The sequence below is a fragment of the Aythya marila genome, assembly GCF_965140915.1.
Source record: "Aythya marila genome assembly, chromosome: Z".
In the NCBI taxonomy this organism is placed as follows: domain Eukaryota; kingdom Metazoa; phylum Chordata; class Aves; order Anseriformes; family Anatidae; genus Aythya; species Aythya marila.
This window is the reverse complement of record NC_139080.1, coordinates 76,207,429-76,231,164: the sequence shown is the minus strand read 5'-3', so window position 1 is coordinate 76,231,164 and position 23,736 is coordinate 76,207,429. Positions and strand designations below refer to the sequence as shown.

General features: G+C 45.7%; 1 protein-coding gene across 1 annotated transcript in view; it reads left to right on the top strand.

Annotated features, from left to right (window-relative positions):
- Positions 1-1,923: 1,923 nt before the first annotated feature.
- GRIN3A (glutamate ionotropic receptor NMDA type subunit 3A) overlaps positions 1,924-23,736 on the top strand; it is a gene marked incomplete at its 5' end in the record, with an annotated part of 70,998 nt that continues 49,185 nt past the window's right edge. Inside the window, one exon of the mRNA XM_082782795.1 lies at positions 1,924-2,655. Within this exon, the coding sequence (XP_082638921.1) occupies positions 1,924-2,655 (732 nt within the window). The remainder of the gene's footprint in view (positions 2,656-23,736) is intronic.

Sequence of the window (23,736 nt, the reverse complement as noted above, 5' to 3'; positions counted from 1 at the left end):
AAAAGGAAAAAAAGGGGGAAAAAACATTATTAACTCATGCCTTAATCACAGTATTACCTCACTTCTGCACACAGCAGGCAGTGCATTCAGTCTTGGCATACACACCACCACTCTGCTGTTTGCAGTTTGCTACCAAGGGACCACCACCAAGAGCCATGTGAGAATCGAGGTGCAATGTGAAGGAAGTTCTGGCTTTGCAGATCAGTTGGACAATGGTAATGCACACAGGTGTGAAACAGTGGTAACATGATGGACCTAAGGACATCGGAGGTGAAACCATTTTATAGAGACAGAGAAATATCAGCAGGGTTGTACAAGACCTTGGTAAGACCTCACTCTGAATACTGTGTACACCGCCAGTGAGCTCCCCTCACAGAAGATGAATTTAGTTCAGAAAACGTGCCCTACAGAGCTGTCAGAGGGTAGTGACCACATCTTTAGAGCATGACTAAGTGTCTCCTGCTACATGGATTCTGTGTACATCAAATTAAAAAAAAAAAAAAAAAAAAAAAAAAAAAAAAAAAAAAAAAGGAAGGAAGAAAGAAAGAAAGGGAGCATATGATGTTACTTCATAAATACCTCTGAGGATAAAACTCAGAGAAAGGGGGAGGAAGGTGAACGTTCAAAGGAGAGGAGCTCTTTACGTTAGAGAGCAAGGCCAGCACTCAGGCAAGGTGAGCTGCTTGTACAGGAGTTAAACAAGGATTTCTGACCGCTCCAAGAGCGAGGGTCTCCGTCTGTCCTTCCGCACAGGAGCCCGCAGCACTGAACCAGCCAGGGAAGGCAGTCAGGACTGCCAGAGGCACCAAGGAGGTTTGGGCTCCAGGTGTCCCCGGGTCGGTGCGCCGTGCCGCAGAGGTTATCGCCCCTTTGGTGCACAAGGTGGCTGGGGGACATGGTGCCGGTCCGGGAGACGAATCGCGGAGCGCAGAAATAAGATCAGAGAGCTCTAGTGCTCCGGCCAGAGCATTAAACCGGGTGTCAGCACGGCTCCCGACCCTGCCTGGGATTAGGGCAAATTACCAGCACCGAGGCGCGGCGGAGACTGCACAGCCCCGGACACCGTCGCGCCCGTCCCCTCTCTGCCCTGTTTTCCCTCGGGCAAAGCGCTCTCTGTCACAGACGCGATTTTAGAAAGCGTTTGCGGCTCGCACACGCCGAGGAGCGGCTCCCCGTGAAGCGGCGGCTGCACCACGAAGGCACCCAGCGCAGCACCCACTGCAGAAGGGCCGAGGGGGTCCACACAGCCGCGGGGCACATTCTCCGCGCCCTCCCTCCACCCCCCTCCCCCCCCCCCCCTCCTCCAGACCCCCCTCCTGCTCTTGCGGGCGGGCAGGCCTGGCCGAAACCCCCCACAGGGGGCATCCGTCGGGGCCGTCCCGGGACGCGCCCCCGAGGAAGAGAGCGGGCGCATCCCTGTTAGCCCCCTCCTTCCTCCCCGGGGGGGCGGGCGGCACCCGGCCGGCGGGGGCGGCGGCGACTACAAGTCCCGGCTGCCCGGGGAGGAGCCGGCGCGGGGCCGCCGCTCGCCGTCCCTCCCGGTGGGAGCGCAGCGCAGCCCAGCGACCGCCGCCCGGCAGCCCCAACTTTTCCCGGAGCCGGGCAGGGGGCAGGGGGCGGAGGGGGGAAGCTGCGGAGAAAGGGAAGCCAGGGCGAGGGGGGTGCAGTTTGGGGAGGCGGCTGCAGCCTGGGAAGAGGGGCTGCACGTGGGGGGTGGGGGGAGTGCGGGACACTGCACCGTGTGGGGGTGCTCCCCGTCACAGCCAGGAGTCCGCGAGGGGCGGTCCGGGGGCTGAGCCCCCTCCTCCTTCTCCTTCTCCTCCTCCTCCTCCTCCTCCGTCCCCGGGGAGGGGGCGCGGTGATAGCGGGGCTCCATGGGCGGCGGCGGGGGCGGCTCCGTGCGGGGTCCGCCCGCCGCGGCTGATGCCGCTGCCGGCCGGCCGCGGAGCGGCTGATGCGGGGCGGGACGGCGGCGGGGCCGGTGGAAGCGGCGGGGGTCGTGGCGGGGGTCTCCGGGCCATGCAGGGGCCGGGTGTGCGGGGTGTCGCGGTCCGGGCGTGCCTGCTGCTACTGCCGCCCTGCGCCCTGATGCTGGCGGCGGTGCCGGGCTCCGCGTCCCACCCGCAGCCCTGCCAGATCCTGCGGCGCATCGGGCACACCGTCAGGGTGGGGGCCACCCACCTGCAGCCCCGCTTGGTGCCCGACGCTTGGCCCCGGGAGGGGGCGGTGGAAGGAGGCGGTGGCCCCGAGGGGGGGGTCCCGGCGGGGTCCCGGGGCCGGCGGCCGGGGGGCGACGGGGAGATGCGGACGCCCCCCGCGCCCTCCCCGCGGGACGCGCTGCTGCTGGCCGTGGCGAACCTGAACGGCGTGTCCGGGCTGCTGCCCTACAACCTGTCCCTGGAGGTGGTGATGGCGATCGAGGCGGGGCTGGGCGACCTGCCCCTCTTCCCCTTCTCTTCCCCCAGCGCCTCGTGGAGCAACGACCCCGCGTCCTTCCTGCAGAGCCTCTGCCACACCGTGGTGGTGCAGGGGGTCTCCGCCATCCTCGCCTTCCCGCAGAGCCGCGGGGAGATGCTGGAGCTCGACTTCGTCTCGGCGGCGCTGCGCATCCCCGTGGTCAGCATCGTGCTCGGCGAGTTCCCCCGGCAGAGCCCGGTAAGGAGCTGGGGAGGGGGCACACGGGGGGAGGCGGGCCCCCGTTGCACGGCGAGAAGGCAGCGCCGAGCCCCCGCAGCGCCGGGGCGGTGGGCTGCGGGCGGAGTGGGGAGCAGCAGGGAGCGGGTCCCGCCTGGTGTCTGCGGGGAACCACGCTTCTGCACCCCAGGTGGGAGCCCCGGGGCGGCGGGGGACGAGCGAGGATCCCCCAGCTTGCACGGGAGAAGGACCCGGCGGTGACAGCTCAGCCCGCGCCGAGTTGCTGGGCTGAGAGGAGAAGACGGGCTCCCGCGGTCCACCACTGCCTGGTGGCAAGGGGCTCCTCTGGAGGTCCTCGGCTTGTCCGTTGGAGAAGCTTCCCGGACCAAAAGAAGGTTGTGAGCCAAAATAAATGGAAAAAAAAAAAAAAAAAAGAGGTTGAAATGAACGTCCAGGATGCTTATTTGTTGCTGGTGTGAATGCAGTGCACTGTTGGTGTGGGATAGTGTCGATCGTTCAGCAGGTGACAGATTTTAGGGAAGTTGCTCACTGTAACTTGACTTTTCATTGAGCTGTCTAAAGCATTAGCTTTTTTTTTTTTTCCTTACTTGTAGTTCATGCATTTCCGTTAGATTTGGTTTTTGGAGCACTGAATTGCCCAGCTAAAGTAGTAGAAACTAAACTCTGACTGTGTCTGTTTGATCGTATAGCTAAAGTAGTAGCAAAGAAAGTCAGCGTGCTTTACTGTCCTAGGCACAAATAATAGTAGTATCCGAGGGGAGCTAAACTTTCTATCATGCAGAGACAGCATCTTAATGTTGCACACTCTGGAAAAAGATAACAGCTCAATATGTTGCCAGTGTGGGTTTCATGCCAGAAATCGTGTTCTGGCAAGAGTAGGAGGAAAATGCTCTCATCTGTGTCGCCCATGCAAGGGAAGTTGTGAGTAAAATGGCAGAAGCTGCCATTTGAGTAGCCAGGAGAAACAATTGCTTTATATAAAAAGACATAGCTCAACTTTGTGCTCAAAATATAATTAGAAAAAAAAAAGATTACCAACTGAATTTGCTTTGCAAAATACAAAAAACATAGCCTGGATATGTATCTTCTATATTTCTTGAGTTAGGTGGTGACAGAAAAGGTGGGAAAAGTGCTAGTCTGTAATTGAAGGCTCAGCCACTGTGTGCTGGTCTAAACTCAGCTAGTTTTCTCTAGCTCAGCAAAAAAAAAAAAAAAAAAAAAAAAAAAAGGTAATTTGAGTTTCTCTGCAGATTTTTGCACAAACTCGGGGGTAATCAATGCCACCAACTGCCATGACTGCTGTGTGTTTGGTGCATGTAGCACCCAAGTTCTCTCTCTTAAATCTACCAACCTTTCAGTTACACTCTCGGTTGTACCTGAGTCAACAGCCAAAGCTTCCTAAGACCAGAGCCCGAACTGAGCATCTCCCTGCTCTGTTAAAATCAGAAATACTTTCTGTTCCATTCCAGATGGGTCTGAGTTCATCTGAAGCTGCCAGAGGACACACAAAAGACACGTTCAATGCAGGGTTATACACATTGTTCCTTTCTGCAAACTCCAAGGTTCCTACTTTCCTTTCACGTTATTCTCACTGGGGAGGCAAGTGCTCATTGCCATGGAGGTCTTCATTGGATAAATCTGTCCAAATCAGGACTTTGTTCATAAGCAGATGTTTAAAAGTCAGTCTTCAATGGCAATGAAACCAATGCCAGACATTAAACCTGTGCTTAAGTGCTGAATAGATTAATTTTTTTTCAGATGAGCTAAAATATCACTCAAGGCTTTGTGGATTTAAAAAAATCTCAGCCTTATTCAAAGGCCAGCAGGTAATACAAGCCTATTAATCTCCAGAATTGGATCGGAGAGACTGAACATCTCTCTGAACACTTTGTTTCATACCCTCATGTAGTATACACCAGTTTTGGCCAACTCTGGAAGCCTTACCTCACACACTTCCCACTGTTATGGGATTTCCAACACTGTCCCTGTCCCAGGGACCCGACAAGGTTGGCCATAACACCCCCCGATGCCTTACTGCCCACTGTACCCCGGGATTTTGTCGCTCTGTCTCACACTAGTAATGGTGTGAAGTGGACATCCCCCTGGCCTCCCACCTTCCTGCTCCACAGGCCCAGGGCCACAGGCCGACCACCTCTAGCAGCGCTAGAGGGGGTAGTCAGCAGTGTCACTGTGGCAGATTTTGTTCATAAATAGTCTGAGTAGACATTATTTTCAGAGAGGAGAAGGCTGAGAGCTGGGGACTAACTTTACTTCTGAGGTGGGATGCGGCAGCCTGCGTGGAGCCTCCCTCCCTGCAGGTCGCTGGCAGCGAACCCCTCAAACACTTGCCCTTGAAGAGCTTTTCCTTCAGGAGCATCACAGATGTGCTAACAGACATTACATATGGTGGGCAGTGTCCTAGCAGCAAATCCTCACTCTTATTCCAAGGTTTTGTTAGGATGATTTTACAGTAGCAACAAACAAGATCTCATTTTCCATGTTGTGCCATGATGGGAGTGTACAAATGTGACACCTGTGCTGCTGCTGAGTGCTAACAGTCTTACTACTTCATCGAGAAGTTTATAATAAGCAAATACTCATTGTAATTGAAAAACACTTTGCTCTTTGAGTAGATATTCTGTAACATGGCAAAAAGCAGTACTTGAAATGAAAAGGAAGATCAGTTTCTAGAAATGAAATATGTTTTAATATTACTGGCTGTTGCCTCTATTACAATCGACACTTCAAAAGTATAACATCAAGTGGAGATCCATGGTCAAAAATGTCAAAAGTAGGCATCCAAGGTAAGCTGGATACCTAGTGCTTTCAAATGCTGTGCTCGAGCATCCTTAAACTTATGTTTCTGATTCAATTCTACCCTTCTGAAGTTAAGGGGATAAAAAAGCTCACAATGTTCCCACACAGCAATTAACAATCACATGGCAACAACCATCACAAAGATACAGGGCTTGTCCTGTCACAGGCAACAGCTTTTGCTGAAGGCTCGGGGTTGTTTGTGTCAAAACACACAGACAGCTGCAAGGGATGCTACACAGAGTAAAATGTGACTTTTTTTTTCATTTTGATTTGTTTATGTGATTTAGTGATGAACATATACTGACAGTAAATCCAGACACTGTTGTGACCTGAAAAAAGCTGTTTACTTTTCTGAGTTTACTGTCACTCCTGTAAATTTTCACACTCTCAGTAAGCAAAAGTAACAATTTATCACCATCATTCAGTAAGCAAAAAACCACTGGATTTCTTTACTACTTACACAAATGCAGATTGCACTAAAGCTTTGACAGATCATTATTTTGGAGACAGCAGCTCATGTGCACTGATGTCATTGAGGCAAGGCTTGTCATCTTACGTGTGTTTGAAGGAAGAAGCACACTTCATTTTTTCATTCCAAGACTGCCAATGTCATTAATAATTTTCCCAGAAATGGAACAGGGAAAAGAGATAGGGAACATGAACCACAAGGAGATACAGGGATATCACTTCTAGTACAGAGCCAAGAGTTTGGGAAGGATAGCCCATATATAACCTATAATTTCTATTTTACAGGAGATAGTATCAGAAACACAAGGGAGATAATGTTTGCAGCAGCATTTTCCAAACTTCAGAACTAATGGAGTATTTTTAGTGTGCTTCAGATAAATCAGTAGCTCTGATGTCTTTTAACATTAAAAGGAGTCTTCTCAGAGCAACAAAACAGCAAAATAAATCTGAATCATCTTAGTTCCTGCATGGCCCATCCATGCTTTATCTGGTTTCCTGAGTAACTGGAATTGCCAGCACTGCTGATCACTGCTATGACTTCAGGGAGGGTCAAAAGAATACATAAATCAAATCAGAGTTTTAGGTTAAACGGTGAATTTCCTGGTAAAATAGGAAGCTCGTGCTCAGAACAGAGGCTTTAAAAGAAACTCACCACTAACATCTGATTTTTTGTTTGGTTGATTTTTTTTTTTTTTTAAAGAGATTAAGTTTTCTTTTGAAAAGAAAAAGGGAGTGGGGATGAGGAAAAGCTTCTCTCTACCTAATAGCTCAGAGGCAGTTTTCTTCCTCCTTCAAGACAGGATTGCACTTTTATAGAAAACTCTTTCTGATTGGCAAAAAATAAATAGAACAAAACAGAACAAAACAGATAAAGTCTTATTGTCCAGGGGATGCTGCCAAACATCTGCCTAACTGCAGCCTCTGGTAGTTCAATCTGCCATTGCTGATTTGACTTGGTCCACATATTGGAGTTTGTACTAGCTACTGTATAGAGGAGCAATATGTGTTCAGTCTTTCTCTGTGATCAGCCCTCCTCAGCTCACTGCATAAATAGAGTGGCACACAACTGTTGGGCACTTGAGGAGGGTTTGTGAGAGATGTTCTTGGGGGAACAAAAGGTAAAAAGGATGGAAATTGAAAGGCCATTCCTTTTCAGATAAAGGTCTGTCTGCAGTTCTGCTGTAGTGCTCCTTTTGAAACTTGCACAATTTAGGCTACAGTTCTGCTATAAAGCAAGAGTCTTTTTCTATTGCCACCTAATGTAAAACCACAGTTTGCCTGCAGCCAGTTTTCCTAGAGTCATAATTTCTTTAAACGCAAATTTAGAGGTGTAACTCACATTTTGCTAGCAACATCGTTGTCCTGGTGTCATGTGAGAGATCTCCTCATTGCAACAGTCCTCCACTGAAACACAGCAATGCAATGCTTGCTCACTGATCCCATTTCAGAATCAAGGTGAACTCAGGTACCTGCTAACTGCTGCCATCTCCTGCCTCTGATGTGCTCTTCTTCCCAATATTGTAGGTAGTCCTCGCATTGTTGCTCTGAGAATGGTTTTACTTGTGGTCCTGGTCTGTGTTGAGCATCACAGGCTGTAGGATGTGCAGAGTTTTGATGGTTCACTGGGTTGTTGGCTGAAGCCAATCTGTCTGTTACCTTGAAGTTGACAGATGATGTGTATTGAAGGGAAGGGAGTTCTTGTTTATATTCTGGTCCATGATCAGAAAGCACTGAAGTTTTCTGAAAGTGAAGTTGGCATAACATTCAGAAGTTGCACTGGCACCTAATGTATTTTGATTTTTTTTTTCTTGTTCGGTGCCTTAGCTCAGGGTCTGTTTTCTCCACCTGTTGTACACCTGATACTCCAGGGTCATCCTTACCTGTCTGCAAACACTGTTTGAAATTCTGTTAGAGGACATCCATTTGTTTCAGTTCTTGACTAAAACTGAAAATTGCAGCCTACCTACCTATGGTGACTTTCTTAAGAACATTTTGTCTAAAAAGAAGCTTTGCATACACAGAAACATGGGTCAGTAGAAATAAAATAAAGAACTACCTTCTTTATACTGCTTACATTATATGAGGAGGATTCAGTTCATTGTGTTCGCAAAGGATCGTTTTTTTGGAATGCAGGAAAGTGGTGAGTTCTCTCCTCTGGATCCTTAATTCTAACATCCCATTGAGATAGAAGGAGCACTCTGCTGTACTCTCTGAGTACTCAGTACTCTGCTGGGGTGAACTTTTCCAAATCTGACCTTTCAGTACTATTTCCAACCCCCCTTTTAGAATAAAGCCCCTCAGAAACCCACTGAATTTGCCATCCTACCATTGTGCTTTTAAAATAGGGATATCTTGCAGCTTACAGTATGGCATAAGATATACAAAAGGTATACAAAAGGTATACAAAACTTTGAGTTGCAAGATTATCTCATTTTGTCAGCTGTTTTGTTGCTTATGGAGGAGCAGTATCATGAGTTGGAAATGTGTTTACAAATATATTAGTTTAAGACTTGAAGTTCTTTGTAATACTAGAAGCTTATTTAGTATTCCTTATCACCTAAGTTGCCGTGAAATATTTCAGTAGCCTTCTTAAAATCACCTAAATGTCTTAAACACTGATGGTAGTGTAAAGGTGTTCTTATTTTCTAGTGTTCGTAGTTTGTAACACAAGTTGTGAGGCTTGGTTTGGTCAACCACCAATCATAACATTATTCACTATCAATAATTTTCTGTACGCTTATCTTTTCTTTTTCCTGGCAATTATTATTTGAGGAAATGTTAGTCATGCCTCAGTTTGCATATCTGCTTATTTCTGAGTTGGAGGCAACATGCTGATTTGAGACACTAGAAACTGGATAGTGCAGGATTGTTTGAAATACATGCTCCAGACATTCTCTGTTCGAGTGGCTTCAGCTCAGCCATGAGCAAAATGTCTCAAATACAGCAAAGGTTGACTACCCAGATTCAGAATGTGCACCATGTCTGTAATTATTTAGGGTATCTGACTCTGTGAATCTTTTGATAAAATTATGTCAATGATCACTTTGTTCTTGAAGTGCATCTAGTTCTGTCAAGCTTTATCAAATCACATAGTCAACTTCATATGCTATGTTGCAGTTTTAGTTATATCAATTCCATTTGAAAAGGGGGATTAAGTGTTAACAATTTGGGGGTTAAGTGTTACAATTTGGAAAGGAGGTGGAGGAAAGATGATCCTCTTAGCTGAATACTGTGCCAGTAGACATTTATTATATAAACTAAAAGAAAATACGCTGAATTCATACAAAAAATCAGAAGCAAAGGTACCTGCCTTGTAGCCTGATGTATATTTGTCTGTTAGTCCCCTTCCTTGCTGTACTCATCATATGATAGTAGATTTTGGAGAAAATGTACAAGCATGTTAGTAACAAGATTTTATCATTCCTCATCCTGTGCAGCTTTTCTGATAAAAAAAAAAAGAAAAAAAAAAAAAAGAAAAAAAAGAAAAAAAAGTTAACATTGGATTCAACAACATCCATGATGTTTTCTTTTGTGTTTTTGCTCTTCTGGGTATTTGCAAAATTATGTCTTCCTCATTGTATAGCCTAGAAGAGGTCTTTTATAATATACTGTACAAACACATGTTGATGATGAGTGAAAAAACTATGGCAGGGTTAAACCATTAATTATTATTTTACTGAATGACAGCCATTGTCAGAAGAAACACCAAACTTAGTGGTATTCACTAAGTAAAAATTGGCTGAGATAGTAGATACTAGTAGATACTATATGAACACAGAAGTACGGCAGCAAGCAGACAAATGTAAGTTAGGGTGTTCAGTATAACTTCCCTCGAGAATTTGTCCAAAAAAGTGTGAGCACCTCATATTTCCACTAAAATACGTAGCAGATCTAAGTAACCTGTGGAAATTAGCAAATAGCCAAGTATCTTGTCCTGCTGTATGTTATTCAATTTGATGCTCACAATTAAATTCAAAGACCACTTATAAACATCCTTATCTAGGGTATGTTTAATGGGTTGCTTATTATTTAAACAAAGGAAATATTGAAAGCTCATCAAATAAAATGTGTGTTCCATTCATTTTCTGCGCGGCTTTCCTTGCAATTTTTTGTATGTATAAGAAATCGAGGCATATCACAGCTAGAATTTATATACTTGTGATTAACAGAAAACTGGAAAAAGCGTAGTTTTTTTCCACATTCCGTATCTGTCTTTCCAAGAAGAATCATGTTTCTGTAGATGTGAGTGAAGAGCTTTCAAAGAGGGGAAGGATCGTGTTTTCCATTCAGTCGAACAAAAGGGCCCCCCGAATCTTGCTGCCATTCCAGTACTTGCAGAGTTTATTCTGAATAGCTAAAAGGAGACAGAAAAGAGAGGGAAGAAAACAAGAAATCACAGTGAGAAAACTATAGGCATAAGTGTAAGTGACACAGGGGGAGATAAGGAGAAAATAAACTGAATTGAGAAACAAAGGAGGAGATGCCCGTCCGTGACTCTTAAATTCTGTTCCTCCAGAAGCAGAAAAGCAGGAGAACTGAGTTTTACATGAAATCACTGTACCAGGCGCTGGGGTCACCAAGCAGAGAGCAAAGCATCTCTCCCATGTCAGGGCTGACTTGGCTAGGCTGCCTTGCTCCCTGGTTAGGAACTGTTGCCTCCAGTGTGTAATTCTTCCCAAACAAGTCACATAGACCTCCCAGGGGACTGCTGAGCCAACAGCTTTGCCACATGGAGGTCTGGCATCTTCTGGTCCAGCATGTCACATTGCCATGAGACAGAGCAAGCTCGTGCCAACACATGTAGCATCAGATCAGTAGGTACCTACACAGGACTTGCTAATACATGGGAGCAAGTCCAGACACAGCAGCTGTGGGATGGCATCATTGGACATCAGTGGCTGTTCTTTACATCTGATCTGGCCCTGATGGGCTGCCCGTTTCTGCAGGTATCCCATTGATCAGCCAGGCTGGTTCTCACCACCATGGGGAGAGGATGTGCAGATGGTGGAAGTAACAGCAGAACTGGGAGAGGGATTTAAGCTTGAGTAGGCAGCAATGATAGATGATTCATTTATTAAGGGAGTCACACTCGAGCAAAGCCATTTGTGCAAGGGACTCCTCGGCAGTGTGACTAACAAGTCCACAATCTGGCCCCGAGTGCTTCGCAGCTGTCACATCAAGCTCCTAACGTTACTTCTGGCAATTATTGACAAGTATGCCAAGAGCTGCCAAGACTGAGAAGGGACTTGGCAGCAGGGCACACCACAAACCGCAGCAAAACACAGCATTACCTGCCACTGGTGGAGGGCACTGGAACCAGATGTTTGCACACAGCTGGCCTTGGGTGTGGTTTTGGCTTGCACATAGGATATATGTACCCCGCAGGTGTACGCAGAGGGCCTGTGAACACCTCTGTCCCCATGAGCGGCCACTCCATCCATACCTCTAGGGTGTGTGTGCAGGCCCAGCGAGCAAGAAGATGGTGCCGAGTCCCTTGGCTGCACACAGCTGCTTGGCACCCCCCTTGCAATGAGCTGCAGAGCTGGGAGAGCCCTCTGGAGCTAATGGGAAGGTTTCCCCTTGGCACCCAGCGGGAAAGATCTGCTCGTCAGTGTTCTGGCTAATTAACTTTTATCAGAAGTGCTTCGGTCACCTGAATCTGCCCACCTGCAGATGGGGAGGTGGACAGGAAGGGAGAAAGAGTGATCGTGAGCACAGGTGCACCCTCCACTGCCACTAAAGCACAGCAAATGGAGAAATTACTGCAATCATTTGATTGTTGCTGTTATAGAGGAGAAATCAAATGTCAGGAAATTCAGAAACAGGCACCATTTTCCTTTTCTTGCTACAATATTTTTATTACTTTTTTTTTTACCAGCTTTCATCTGTGATGATAGCTTTCAAAGCCTATTTTACAATGTAGAAAGTATTTGAAATGCATTATAAAAATCTATGGATATGCTGCACAGGCAGATTTTAAACTCTTAGCATTTCCCTAACGGCGTGCTATTCCACTTTCAGCTTTTTTAAGAGTGTGAAGGAAACGATTGCCCATGCTGTTCATCAGACATTTTACTAGGCTTTCTAACTTAAGACAGAGTTAAAAGACAAGACAGATCTTTGAGCAAAAATCGAGGTTTTAAAAATGAAGCTTTGCACTTGATGCAAGGAAAGAATTATTAGGCATTGCAATTAATAGCCAAAAAGAGCAGCTGTATTATGCATCAGGCTCTCACAACGTTGCTACTGATAAAGCAGTTACACTACACTCATCTTAATAGCGTACTCACTCAAACCAGCTTAAAAAGAACTTTTTTTTTTTTTTTAAATCAGATGAAAAGTCAATATTCACATTTTGATAATTTTCTGGTGCTATTTTGGATGAAAGCATAATTATTTATCACTTTCTCAGCTTGTAAGGCTCATTCATATATATATCAGTTAAACAGCTCTTAGGAGGGGAACAGTTGTTTCTAAGAATTTACTGTACTCGACATAAGCATCAGAACATGGGAAAAATAGATCTGGACATAACTTGGAGCTGATAGCTGCCCTCTGTAGAGTGTGCTGGAGCTGTTCTAGCTGACAGCATGGGGCTTTGCTCCTGCATTAGAAGGAGGGCAACAAGGTGAAACAGAGTGACTTGTCTGGGCTTCCTCAGCTTAAATTGCATGTGATAGGTGCTGAAATGTAGAGCTCTGATGGGACAAATACATGCCCAGTAACAGCCTTGAGGGAAACAGAAGTAAGCAGTTAAAGCAAAACACATCGGTGCTTTTGGTTTCAGCTTTGGGACATGAAAGCTTTAAATGTCATTGCTGTGATAGCCAGACAGGATTTTCCAAGGGCTTTTTTGAGTACAAAATGAAGCAGGGCTGTGAAGCAAGGTTCTACTCCTCTCGTCGCTCCTTCCTCCTCACTCATCCATAAACACGCAGCTGGCACTGGTGACACTTGGTGATGCTGGCTGGGGTGCCTCAGGACCCCAGAAGAAAGTGGTGTGCCCGAGGGAATTCGGTGCCCTAAGATCCCCACATCTCCCCTTGTTCCCAGTTTGGCAAAACCAGTTACACTGCCTGGTGTGGCAGGCCAGCGATCCACAACTGCTGCAAGCCACCCAGAGAGGCAGCTCCTGGCAAACTCACACAGACATCAATAAAATTGTCTGCTGCAGAGCTTCAAATACCTCATTTATGTTTTTCATGAGGCAGGGGATTCTAAGCTGTGCAGAAGACTTGGTAGAGTGGAGCTCAGGTGCTGCTTGAGTCTGAAGGGCACAGAGAGGTTGGGAGGAGCAGCATTCTCTTTGCTGGCTTCCAGGCGTGCTCGGGGTGTGAGTAGATGTGTCTGATCAGTGCAGCTGGCAGGCTCAGCTCAACTGGGTGTTTTTCTTGTAGTGATAAATAGGGAGGCAGTGATCAAATATGGCATCAGTGTTAATTTCCCAAGGATTCTGGAGAGAAAAAAAAACAACACCTATTAATCACGTCTTTGAAAGTTCTTATAAAATGTATTAGTATAGAAACATGTTGGAAAGACCAGTGTGGTTAACAATACCCTTGTGTCCTCTGATGGAGAATCCTGCATCAGCAGTCAGCCCCGGGAAGGCAAAATGATCATTATCCAGTCACCCTTATGATTATCTTTTTATACGTATGAATTATTTACTTAGTAGAGGGTAACAAGTGTACACTTGTTAATGAAAACCCGCTTTCTTCATTGTTAGACTGGTAAGATCTCTTCAGAGCACGTAGTTCTTCTAACTATTTATTTCACATTCATCATTCCACATTTGGTTTAATGTTATCTTTCATTGTATAAATAGAAAATCCTCCAGCGCAGAATACTCGTGGGAAAGGATTCCTTCATACTGATATCTTTTTTTGAGAGAGAGAGATGGGTGAGTGGTCTGTTTTGAATATTGATCCCAGAATCCCCAGGAACTCTCAACTTCAGCTTCTCCATTTTGTACCTTCTCTTCCATTTTCATTGTGCCTTGCTTCTTTCATCCTTTCTTCGTCTTGCCCACTGGTCTTTGTTCTGAGGTCCTGTCTTCGACTGTAGGGTAATACAGATCCTAAATTAACAGAGACTTGACTCCAGAAAAAGACCGCAATGCTCTATTGTGATACAAATGATCAGCAACATAAATTGCTCATCACTCACTGTTCATCACATTTTCTGAAGAGCACCAAAAATAAGACACTTATTTATAAATAGCTCAGCCTGCTAGTTTCCAGTGAAACTGAATTTCGTATCTTCCCACCATTTTGACAGTGCATATAAATATGTAACATGTAGTTATGTGAAAGTTAGCTGTTCCACGATGTCCTCTGTGGGCATTCACAACCCATACAGGTTCACAGCAAAAGAATAAATTGCAAATTGAGACCTGTGGTGGGATGCAGCGTACCACATGATTAACATAAGAAAGATTCCTTGCTTAGAGAACAGGAGCTTGTTGCCCAGATCATACTGCTCTTGTATTCCTCCCCAGAAGTGTACTGTAAGAGGAAAATGAAGTGAGAACTCACAGTGAATAATACATCTGATAATTGCTGACAATTTTTCTGCATGAAAAACACCTGAAATTTCTGGAACAAGCATGAACAACTAGGGCTAACTGCAACCTGGAGCTTCTAAAAATTTATGTAAAAACTTTCCTGGCTTTGAATTGGGACCAGTTTGAGATATGGTTTTGGTTGCTTGGCTAAGCCATGTGGTATTTTTTTTCTCTTCCAATCTCATGAACATGAGAATTGGAGACATACATGGAAGCTGAAACTTGCGAATACTGCAAGCATACACTTCCGTTGTTCATTTTCTACAAACATTTGTCCTGGTGTAATTGGATTACTTAAATGTTCATGAAAGCAAATGTTGAGTATAAGAACAGCTGAAATGAATAATTTCATTCATTTGAGTATATATGTGTTGTTTCTGATGCATTTGGCATCATTAACAATATATATATATATATATATATATATATATATATATATATATATTCAGATTTCCTGTTCTTTTAAGCATGTTATGGCTTTGCTGTGGATGAGGAACTGGTCTAACAGATCCATGGCTTGCTACTGTGATATTTAAACTATATTCACACGTGAGCTTAACACTGCTATCAGCTTTAACCTTTAATTCTACCTGACTTGTTTCTACTTGAACTTATTCTCACCAGAGATTACATTCCCTTCACTTAAAATTCTATAGAAAGCCATTTTCTGAGTAAGATCAAGGATAATTCAGACAATTCATCTTTTTCTGGACCCTACTTATTCCAGCATTATAAGAGCAAATGCATGTCTTCCGAGAGCTATACAAAATTATTGCAATCTTATTAGAGAATAACAAGCAGCAAAATGGCTTCTTATTGTTGTTAAGAGGAAGAGAAATGAGAATTCAATCTGACCATTGAACAGAGGACTCAAATGGAGATTTCAGTCTTCTCCAAAGGAGGCTTAAAAATCTATAGGAAAATACAGTGGACTAAGGACAGGAGTAGTTACTGGTCTGCCCGTCTGGGACCAGAGAGGGTCGGCTGAACTTCCTTGCTTTGTCAGGAGTCTCCTCTGGGAGGTTAGTAGTTGTGCAGGGCTGTCTAAAGCAGCAGCAGTCAGTTGCCTGCCTGCAAACAGAGCACCTAATCTGCATGTGCCTTTGGCCCCAGCCTCACATAACCATGACACGGTCTCTGCTGGAGCCATGGTGTGCTGCTGTGGCATCATTCCTTCTGAGGAGTGTGAGCAGTACGGAGAGGAAGAAACATCCAGCCCCGAGAGCAAGCACATCCAGGACTGTGTCAGGAGTGAGCAGTGCTTCTCATTGCACAGAGTGGGACAGGAAAAGACCAGCGTTGCCCATGGGGGGACAAGCTCTGTTTCCTTCGCCAGGAGCACAGAGGGTGCTGTTCCTACAACCTTCACGCCACCTTGCACAGTGCCCCCCACCCCTGGCTTAGCAGTCTGGAGGTGTTTACAGAATCTCCTGTCGGTTTAAGAATGGTCTCCAAACAAACATTGTTTACCTTGCTTTCGTTTCAGGAAAAGAGCTCCAAAGCAAACCTTTCACTGAAGATGGTGCTTTGTGTGAGTGTCTCTCTCTCCCTGTGTTCTCACAGCTGGCTGGCCGTTTCGCTTGGATTTATTAATAATACATCCTGGTGTTCTGTGTGGTACCACCAAGGGTTTTAAGCAGGGAATTTTACAGAATATTTCAGTTCCCTTGCTCAAAGTGCAGTCTCTATGTCGATGCAAAATATCAAAATTCAGAGCTTATATTTTTTTTTCACCTTCTGTAGCTCCATTCCAGGTCACTGAAATGTGTAGAAGCATAATTCTTTCTTTGAAAAACTGACCAAAGCTTGCATTCAAGTGCTAGGGTCACAAAAACAGAGAGAGAATCTGACATGGGGAAAGGGAAGGAAAAAATATGTTTCAATTTCTCCAGGAAATACACTGTTTCAGTGATTTTTATTATAGGTTCTCTCCCCCTGAAGCACCATCGTTTCCTGCAGAGAGCACGCAGTTTTGATCGTATGTTCTTGTCAAACCCGTAAGAGCAGTGCTCTGTCATCCCTTCCTTTCAGGTTGTCTGGGGTAATTAGGTACTCCTCTACAGCACTTGCAGTTGTTTGGAGACTTAAAAAGACTCACTGAGCCAAAAAGCACCAACACCAACATGGATTCCTGGTCCCCAGGTGCGGTTCACCAGGCTGCGCAGAGCCATCATGGATTATTTGCATGGAGATGAACGGACACGAGCGTCTCGCTGAGATTAGTGAGACATGACGCTTTAGTGTTTTATCACAACTGCTTATCCATGTCAAAATCCCAGGGTGTGCTTCATTTTCACTGGTTCTTATCCTCTCCTTTAGGAGGATACAATCACCCACTCAAGAAGCAGAAATAGTGCATGACTAACTATGTCACGGAACAAATGATTAGCACTAAGTAGTTTGTGCTAGCTGTTTGCAAACAATCCACGTGCCGACAATTACACTGAAGCAATTTTGTGAATACCTAACTCCATGCATTTTGCATAACTCAAGATGGGTTCCCAGATCGTTTGCCTCCTGTAACTTTTGCCTCATTTGCTAAATTCGCAAACTCTGGCAGCGCGAGGCTGGACTGTAATGCTGTCCATGGCACTGTGCTGGCAAGGGTGGTGGGAGGGATTGTGGCTCCAACAGAAGAGGTGCCGCTCACGATGAGCCGCAGCTGCAGTGTCCTGAGAGTTTGCAAGCCATCAAGTGCAGGGGAGGGCAGCCGCACGCAGGCGGATCCACAAATACAGACGTTGTGTTTCCAGATTTGCAGTTATGCAAACCAGGATGCTGATTTGCCCCAGCTGTACCCAGCCCACACGCAGAGATCCCCGTCTGGCTGCTGGCATGCACTTGTTGGGTTCATTATAGCAGGAGATGAGGGCCTGCATATCACCCACCTGCTGACATCACAGTGAAAGAGCTGATCTAATGAGTGCCTAGCCTTGATGCAAGACTTTTTTAGAGCTGAGCAGTGAGGGTGAAGGCGTCTTGTGTGTCGGTAGGCAGCTCAGTGCTGACAGGAGTTTATTGATTCCTTTGGTGCAGAGTATTTGAGAGTGTTTTGTTTCATGGAAATGTGTAGCCCTCCCGGATCCTAAAGCACAAAGCTCTTAAAAAATAAATTAAATACCCAATGTACTTGGGTAATAGGTGCTTCTCAGTGAGTGGAATGGTTTTCAGCTGTCACAGGGTTGTGCAAACCTCACATAACCTCAAGGAGGAGATGCATTATTTTGTAGGAGAGGGATGTTGAGGTAGTGGAGATATAAAGGAGTTACAGCAGAGAAGGTCAAGTCAGTATAGAAGAGAAAACTAGATTTGTAAAGACCTTTCCCCTCATTCCCACACTGCAAAGTGTTCTGCCTATCAATAATATCCAGCCTGCTAAATGTCTGCTGTTAGTTTCATTACCTTCTCATAAATGAAGCCAACCCCAGTAAACTGCCACACCATTTTTTTCCTTTTCCCCCTCAAGGAACATAAAGTAGCAGTACAAACAAGTTTTTGCATAAATAGGATGTCCATCTTTGCTTACAGTTCCATCACAATGCTCTGCCCAGTTGGTCCTTACTACTTTTTTTTCTGTAAGAGTAAAAAGTATATTGAATTTCTTCTCCATCACCACAGGTTTTCCTAGTAAGAGCAGTACACTGAATTATTGTTATCAATATGCTATTAAGTTTTTTGTTAACAAGGGAAGATCTGGTATTTCTTTGGCATTGTACGTATTTCCTTTTTTTTTTTCTTCCCCCCCCCCCCCCCCCCCCCCCCGACTCTGTGCAGTGTAATAGCATGCATTTGGGTGGATATGCCGAAGGAAGGGGGAAGCTGCAGGTGACTCCATCTCCATGAGACTTCCAATGGGGAAGAGCCTAGCCCTCACTCCCGGGGCAGCTGTGGCATTCTGCTACAGTAGCAGAAAGGGACCTACAGGACAAAACTGATGAGCTTATTCTGATGGCATAATGCTGGAGCCAACTGCGCTTGCCATGGGCAGAGCCGTACTAAAAGAGACTTGGCCAGTGCCAGCATCTTGTGATCAGTGCTCGCTGCTGTCAAGTGATGGTGGCAGACAGCAGTACAAGTCCTCAGTACAGCCAGATGGTCCTGTCAAGCATGGTGTGTTGTTTTTCCCAATGTGTGTGGTCATATATTTATCTTCAGTCTGTGCCCACTATCACATGCCAATGCATACGAATGGGTACCTTGCTTCAAGTCCAGAAAGCATCAATTGCCATTGCTCCTCTGAGTCCAGACTCAGTGGCCAGTGCAAGGTATCATTCATATTTTACAGTGACTTACAATCTCCATGCCATCACTTTATCATTGGTCTGAATGTCCATGTTAGGTGCAAGCTAAAAGAAAACATGGTAGCTGTAATCAATGCAAATATTTGTGCACAGTAGAGAGATGATTGTACTGTATATTTTCTGTCAAGTGTTTAAATGAGAACAGTAGACTGAGTCACACCAAAAAAAAGCTCTAAATGTCCACCTGATGGTCTTGCACTTTATACATCAAGGGCTGAAGTAGTCACGGGGTGTGACTTTAGATGTATTCTCCTAACCCCCACCACAGTATGTAAACCCTGTCTGTTCTGTGCACTGTCTATTACCTTAAGGTCTGGCTTCTTCATTGTGTACATGAGACTCGGTTGGAACACAATGGATTATTAGTAACTTGTTTACCCACTTAGAACTAATGAAGAAACTGCAGAATACTAAAGCTTGCAGGCATCAGGTCCCAGTAAGGCAAGCATCATTGGGTCAATAAAAAAGAGACCAGCACGCTGTGAGTAGTGTAATGGTGCAAATGTCCAAATTATTTAACAGTAACCCATAAAATAAATGAATGCTTGTTACTGCACATATTGTTTTATCTATGGAGGCAGCTGTGTTTAGCACAGGAATTAATAGGAGTTTTGAGCCCTAGATTCTGCTTCTGGCAAAATCTTGGTATATCCTCTAAGACATGAAACTTAATGTCTTGTTCTTTTTTTTTTCTTTTTATTCTTTTTTCCCTTGGATCCTTCCCTGTGCAAAGGGACTTGAAATATTTATCCTGCTGTAAGCTGTAGGACTTCTAGAGCAGCAAGCCATTCCACAAAGGTGTCTGCGCCCCGCTATACTCACTCACACACTTCACCACAGCAGGGCCTGTCCTGCAGCAGAGTGTTTGCTCGCCAAGGGAGCATGAGGCAGGGCAGGGGTTTCAGACTAGATTGCCCAGTTTCTGTATTCAACACCCAGCCAGGGCCCGTGTCTCCTGCTCCTCCTGCTCTCCCTCTGGGCTTGGTAGCAGCGCGATGTGCAGTCTGGCTCACGCTTGTGTGGGTGGCTGCAAAGTGCGTGGTTGGAAGCTCAAACGCTTCTGCCTTTGGTGGAGGGGGAGCTCCGGATCACAGGATCACGCCTTACATCTCTGCTGCATGCTAAGGAGAGAGATCAGCAGGGTGTGACGAAACTTCCAAATGGTGTTAACAGTTGTCTTGAGGTTTTGTTGGTGGTGGGTTTTGTTGTTTCTTGTTGTTGTTTATGACAGTTAATCCAGGATTGGGAAGGAAAAACAGGGAGCAGCGACTGGAAATTGAAAGTGGATGTAAGCCACTAGGCTTTGCGGCATTTCCAAAAGTCGCACGTTCGTCTCCTATTGAAGGCTCGTAAATCTGCAGCCTGTGAGCTAACAAGCATCCCGCCTCCTGGTTTATTCATTTTATCCTCCTGAAGTAATTGCCGGCGCTGGCTGGTGCGTCACCCTCCGCTGCTGCTGGCTGTCCCCTGCCCAGGAGGGCAGCCTCCATGGAGTGGGACAAGGCCTCCATGGGCAACTGAGGCCTCCTGGCGGCCTTTGGGAGAGCCTTGGGGTGGCCTCCAGGAAGCCTCCAGGCAGGCCTCGGCTGCCATCTAACAGGAGCCCGGCCCCAGGTGCCCCGCTCAGCCTCAGCCCCACTGGGAGGTTGCAGCCCCGGGGCATCCAGGGGGAAATACCCTGAGAAGGGAGGAAGGCCCCAGGGCTGCCCGTTTAGAAAATAAATGTAAAAATCTGCAGTATTTGTTTTTAAAAGAGGTGCTCGATTGGGAGCTTCCTCCTCCTCACGCCTTTCCCTTAAGAGGCAATTATAACTCTTTGTGATTTCCCAGCTTTCTAATTAAATCCTTAGTGTATTAAATAGGAAACCTCAAGCGGAGACATTTAAACACTATTCCTGATTTTTAGCCAAGCAAGTACACACAGAATTCACCTTATAGCCATGATTTAAATGTCTAGCCTCAGAAGGATGAACTACTAACTTAATCTGCCCTGGCCTCATTGAACAGAGTTAAGAGATCAGTCTTTGCAAGCTTAATTCCCAGCTTTCTTTCATACAAAAAAAATCAATATAGAGTAAAATGCACCTGTGGGTGAAATTAATCCCATGCGACATGCCCAGAATAAGGCCCAGCAAACAAGGATTCAGTGATGAGCTGGTCCTGGCTTTCTGAGGAGCAGGACACAGATCAGCATTCATTTCTCCCACTGTAACTTGCCATATAGAGCTATCATTTTGGTATCTGCATGCTCACTCCAGCACTCAGGGACATCTGGAGATGTGGATGCTAACTTGGCTGGTCACTGTGCTTGAGGAGCAGCACCCAGCGTCCTGCATCACTTCATGGTATGGCCTCAGGAAGAACAAGAAAGCCATTTTGGTTGAATTGCCACCTCCTTCCCCATTTGTCCCCAGGATCAAATGGCCTAGTTTCACTCTGCTGGGCTGCAAACACCGGATGGCACTGCACAGACTGTTGGCAGGCACATAGTCATTTGTAAAAATAACGAGACACGGGACAGAGCTTCTGCAAGTACAGGGAATGCAAATGCACTGGGCGAGTTGAAGACACTTTTAAGCCAGGCTGGAATTGGACCAGTGGGTGAAAAAAGTGCTCCAGATTTTGTTCCTTGCTGCAGGTGTTAGTGGTGAATAAAATCTAATTGGATAAAGTGCTGCGTGGGTACAGAAGCATATAACTACAAGGACAATAGCAGCTTTTATAGAACAGGATCAAATTTCTTTTACCTTCATAAACTGAATCAGCCTGCTCTGTACTCACTTTACATTCTACATTTTCTCCTGGATTCATTTCTTTTTGTTTGGACAGAATTTTGCTCACGTCTAAAAAGTTAGGTCTAATTGAAAGTGTGCTCATAGCCTCTAGTGCTTGTGAAAAAGCAGCATTTTCTAGTGATGGACTGCAACAGGTCCATCATGCTGATGGCAAGGTAGGAGCTGTTGTAACAGAGCCAGGATGGTAATGCCATTGCAAAAGCTCTTTATACAGAGGAGCTCAGTAGGGTTGACTTGCCAAGGAGGCCGGTGGAGAACAATGCTTGGCAATGTGCATTGTAATTACAGCTTGGGTTGCCAAATTCTCTGTAACTCTTTGCATTGTATTAATAGTAGTCCTCAAGAGTGAGGCATCAGAGCAAACACCACATGCAATTAGCACGAGCTATGGAAATACGTTCAATATGCAAAGCCAAGAATTTAGTGTTAGTCTAATTAATGTCCTAGCAGTCTAATCAAAGTAGTATTACTGGTCACACAGCAATGATACTAACACTTAGAGACAAATTATCCAAATATTACAGCTGATACTCAGCAACGACATCACTGGAATTATTATGCACACACTTCTGGTATCTCTTTTCTCAGGTGTTAGGCTCACCTTTCCATGCATCTCTGGGATCCAAGGTCAACATCACAGACCTCCTTTAGGGAGTCAGAGCGAGTGTCTTCTCAGGGGCGGTTTAATTGGTTTAATGGAAAATAGCATATGTCCAGCAGTCTCTGAAGGTAGGAGTATTATGTTGATCGTTGGACTTTGTTTGTCCCCTGAGTTTTTTATTCATTTCTGTATGTTTGCTAATGCTGTCTGCATATCTGCCGTACTTAGTTGACAATTTCACATTCATTTGCATTTCCATCTTATATATGCATTTATGGTATATGGGACATAAAACATGTCGGATACTTATTCTTTGCTCGCCATAAAACCAATTTTTCTCAGCTCACAAAGTTGCAGTCTCTTATTGACTGGTAACTGACCATTGATGAGTGGTGATTTTTAGTTCTGGCACCTCTTGTGCCATCCTGTGCTTTCAGTGTCAAGACTTGTGCTGTCATCCTGTGGTAATACTTATGTGGGTCCTTGATACAAGCACTCCTATGTTTTTTGTTTATTTTTTTTTCCAGTGGCCTTTCAGCTGTGATTTCTTGATAAGTCAACTAACATTTTATTACTGCAGCCAGATGACACCTACCTGACTCCTTTATCTAAGGTTGTTAGTAATCACTCTAAAAGACAGTAATAGTAAGAAGAGCTCTTCCATTCAAAGATGCACATGGAGTACTCTGGTAGCTACCTAAAACATTACCTTCAAGCTAAGACAGCAGCGCTGGTGTGTTAGGAGAATTGCTTTACAGCAACAGAGACTTCTGTTGCACCTCAGATGTTAGGAGGGCCAGGATGGAGCAGGCAGATCTGCAACTTTGCAAACCCATACATTGCCCTCTCCCATGTGCTGCCATGGTTTTGGGTCCACTGCTGGATGCACTGCAGCTTTCCCTGTTCACTACCAGAGACCTGCTGTTCTGTTCACTACCAGAGACCAGCTATTCCAGCTGCACCCTGAGAGCAGGATCTGGTGGTGAGATGCTTAGGTCGCCCTTGCCCTCCATGCAGCCCCACTAGATCCAGCAAGACCTCTGCAGTTAGAGGTTTGCTTCAGTGTCACTTTAACACAGAGACGTTTTGACTGATCATAAAATCATAGAATGACTCGAGTTTGAAGGGACCTTAAAGACCACCCAGTTCCAACCCCCCTGCAGTGGGCAGGGATGCCACCCACTAGATCAGGTGGCTGAGGGCCTCTTCTAGCCTGGTCTTAAGCACCTCCAGGGATGGGGCATTCACAGCTTCCCTGGGCAACAACAGATGGCCAGGGTGTGAAAAACACCAGTCTGTGATTGCATCACTCAACTGAGGAGCACACAGACACCCTTAGACAGTCTGCTGAAGAGCTATGAGATGATTGAATGTCACATCATGTACTTTTAAAGGAAGAATTAAATTCTACTGTGTTGTTTTCCAACCATCCATGCTTGCAGTGGCATTCACATGAACCCCCAAAAGATACACTTCTGTGGAACTGTCCCTGTACTTTGCATCCTTTGCAAGCATGGAAGGACTTGTGATTGGTCT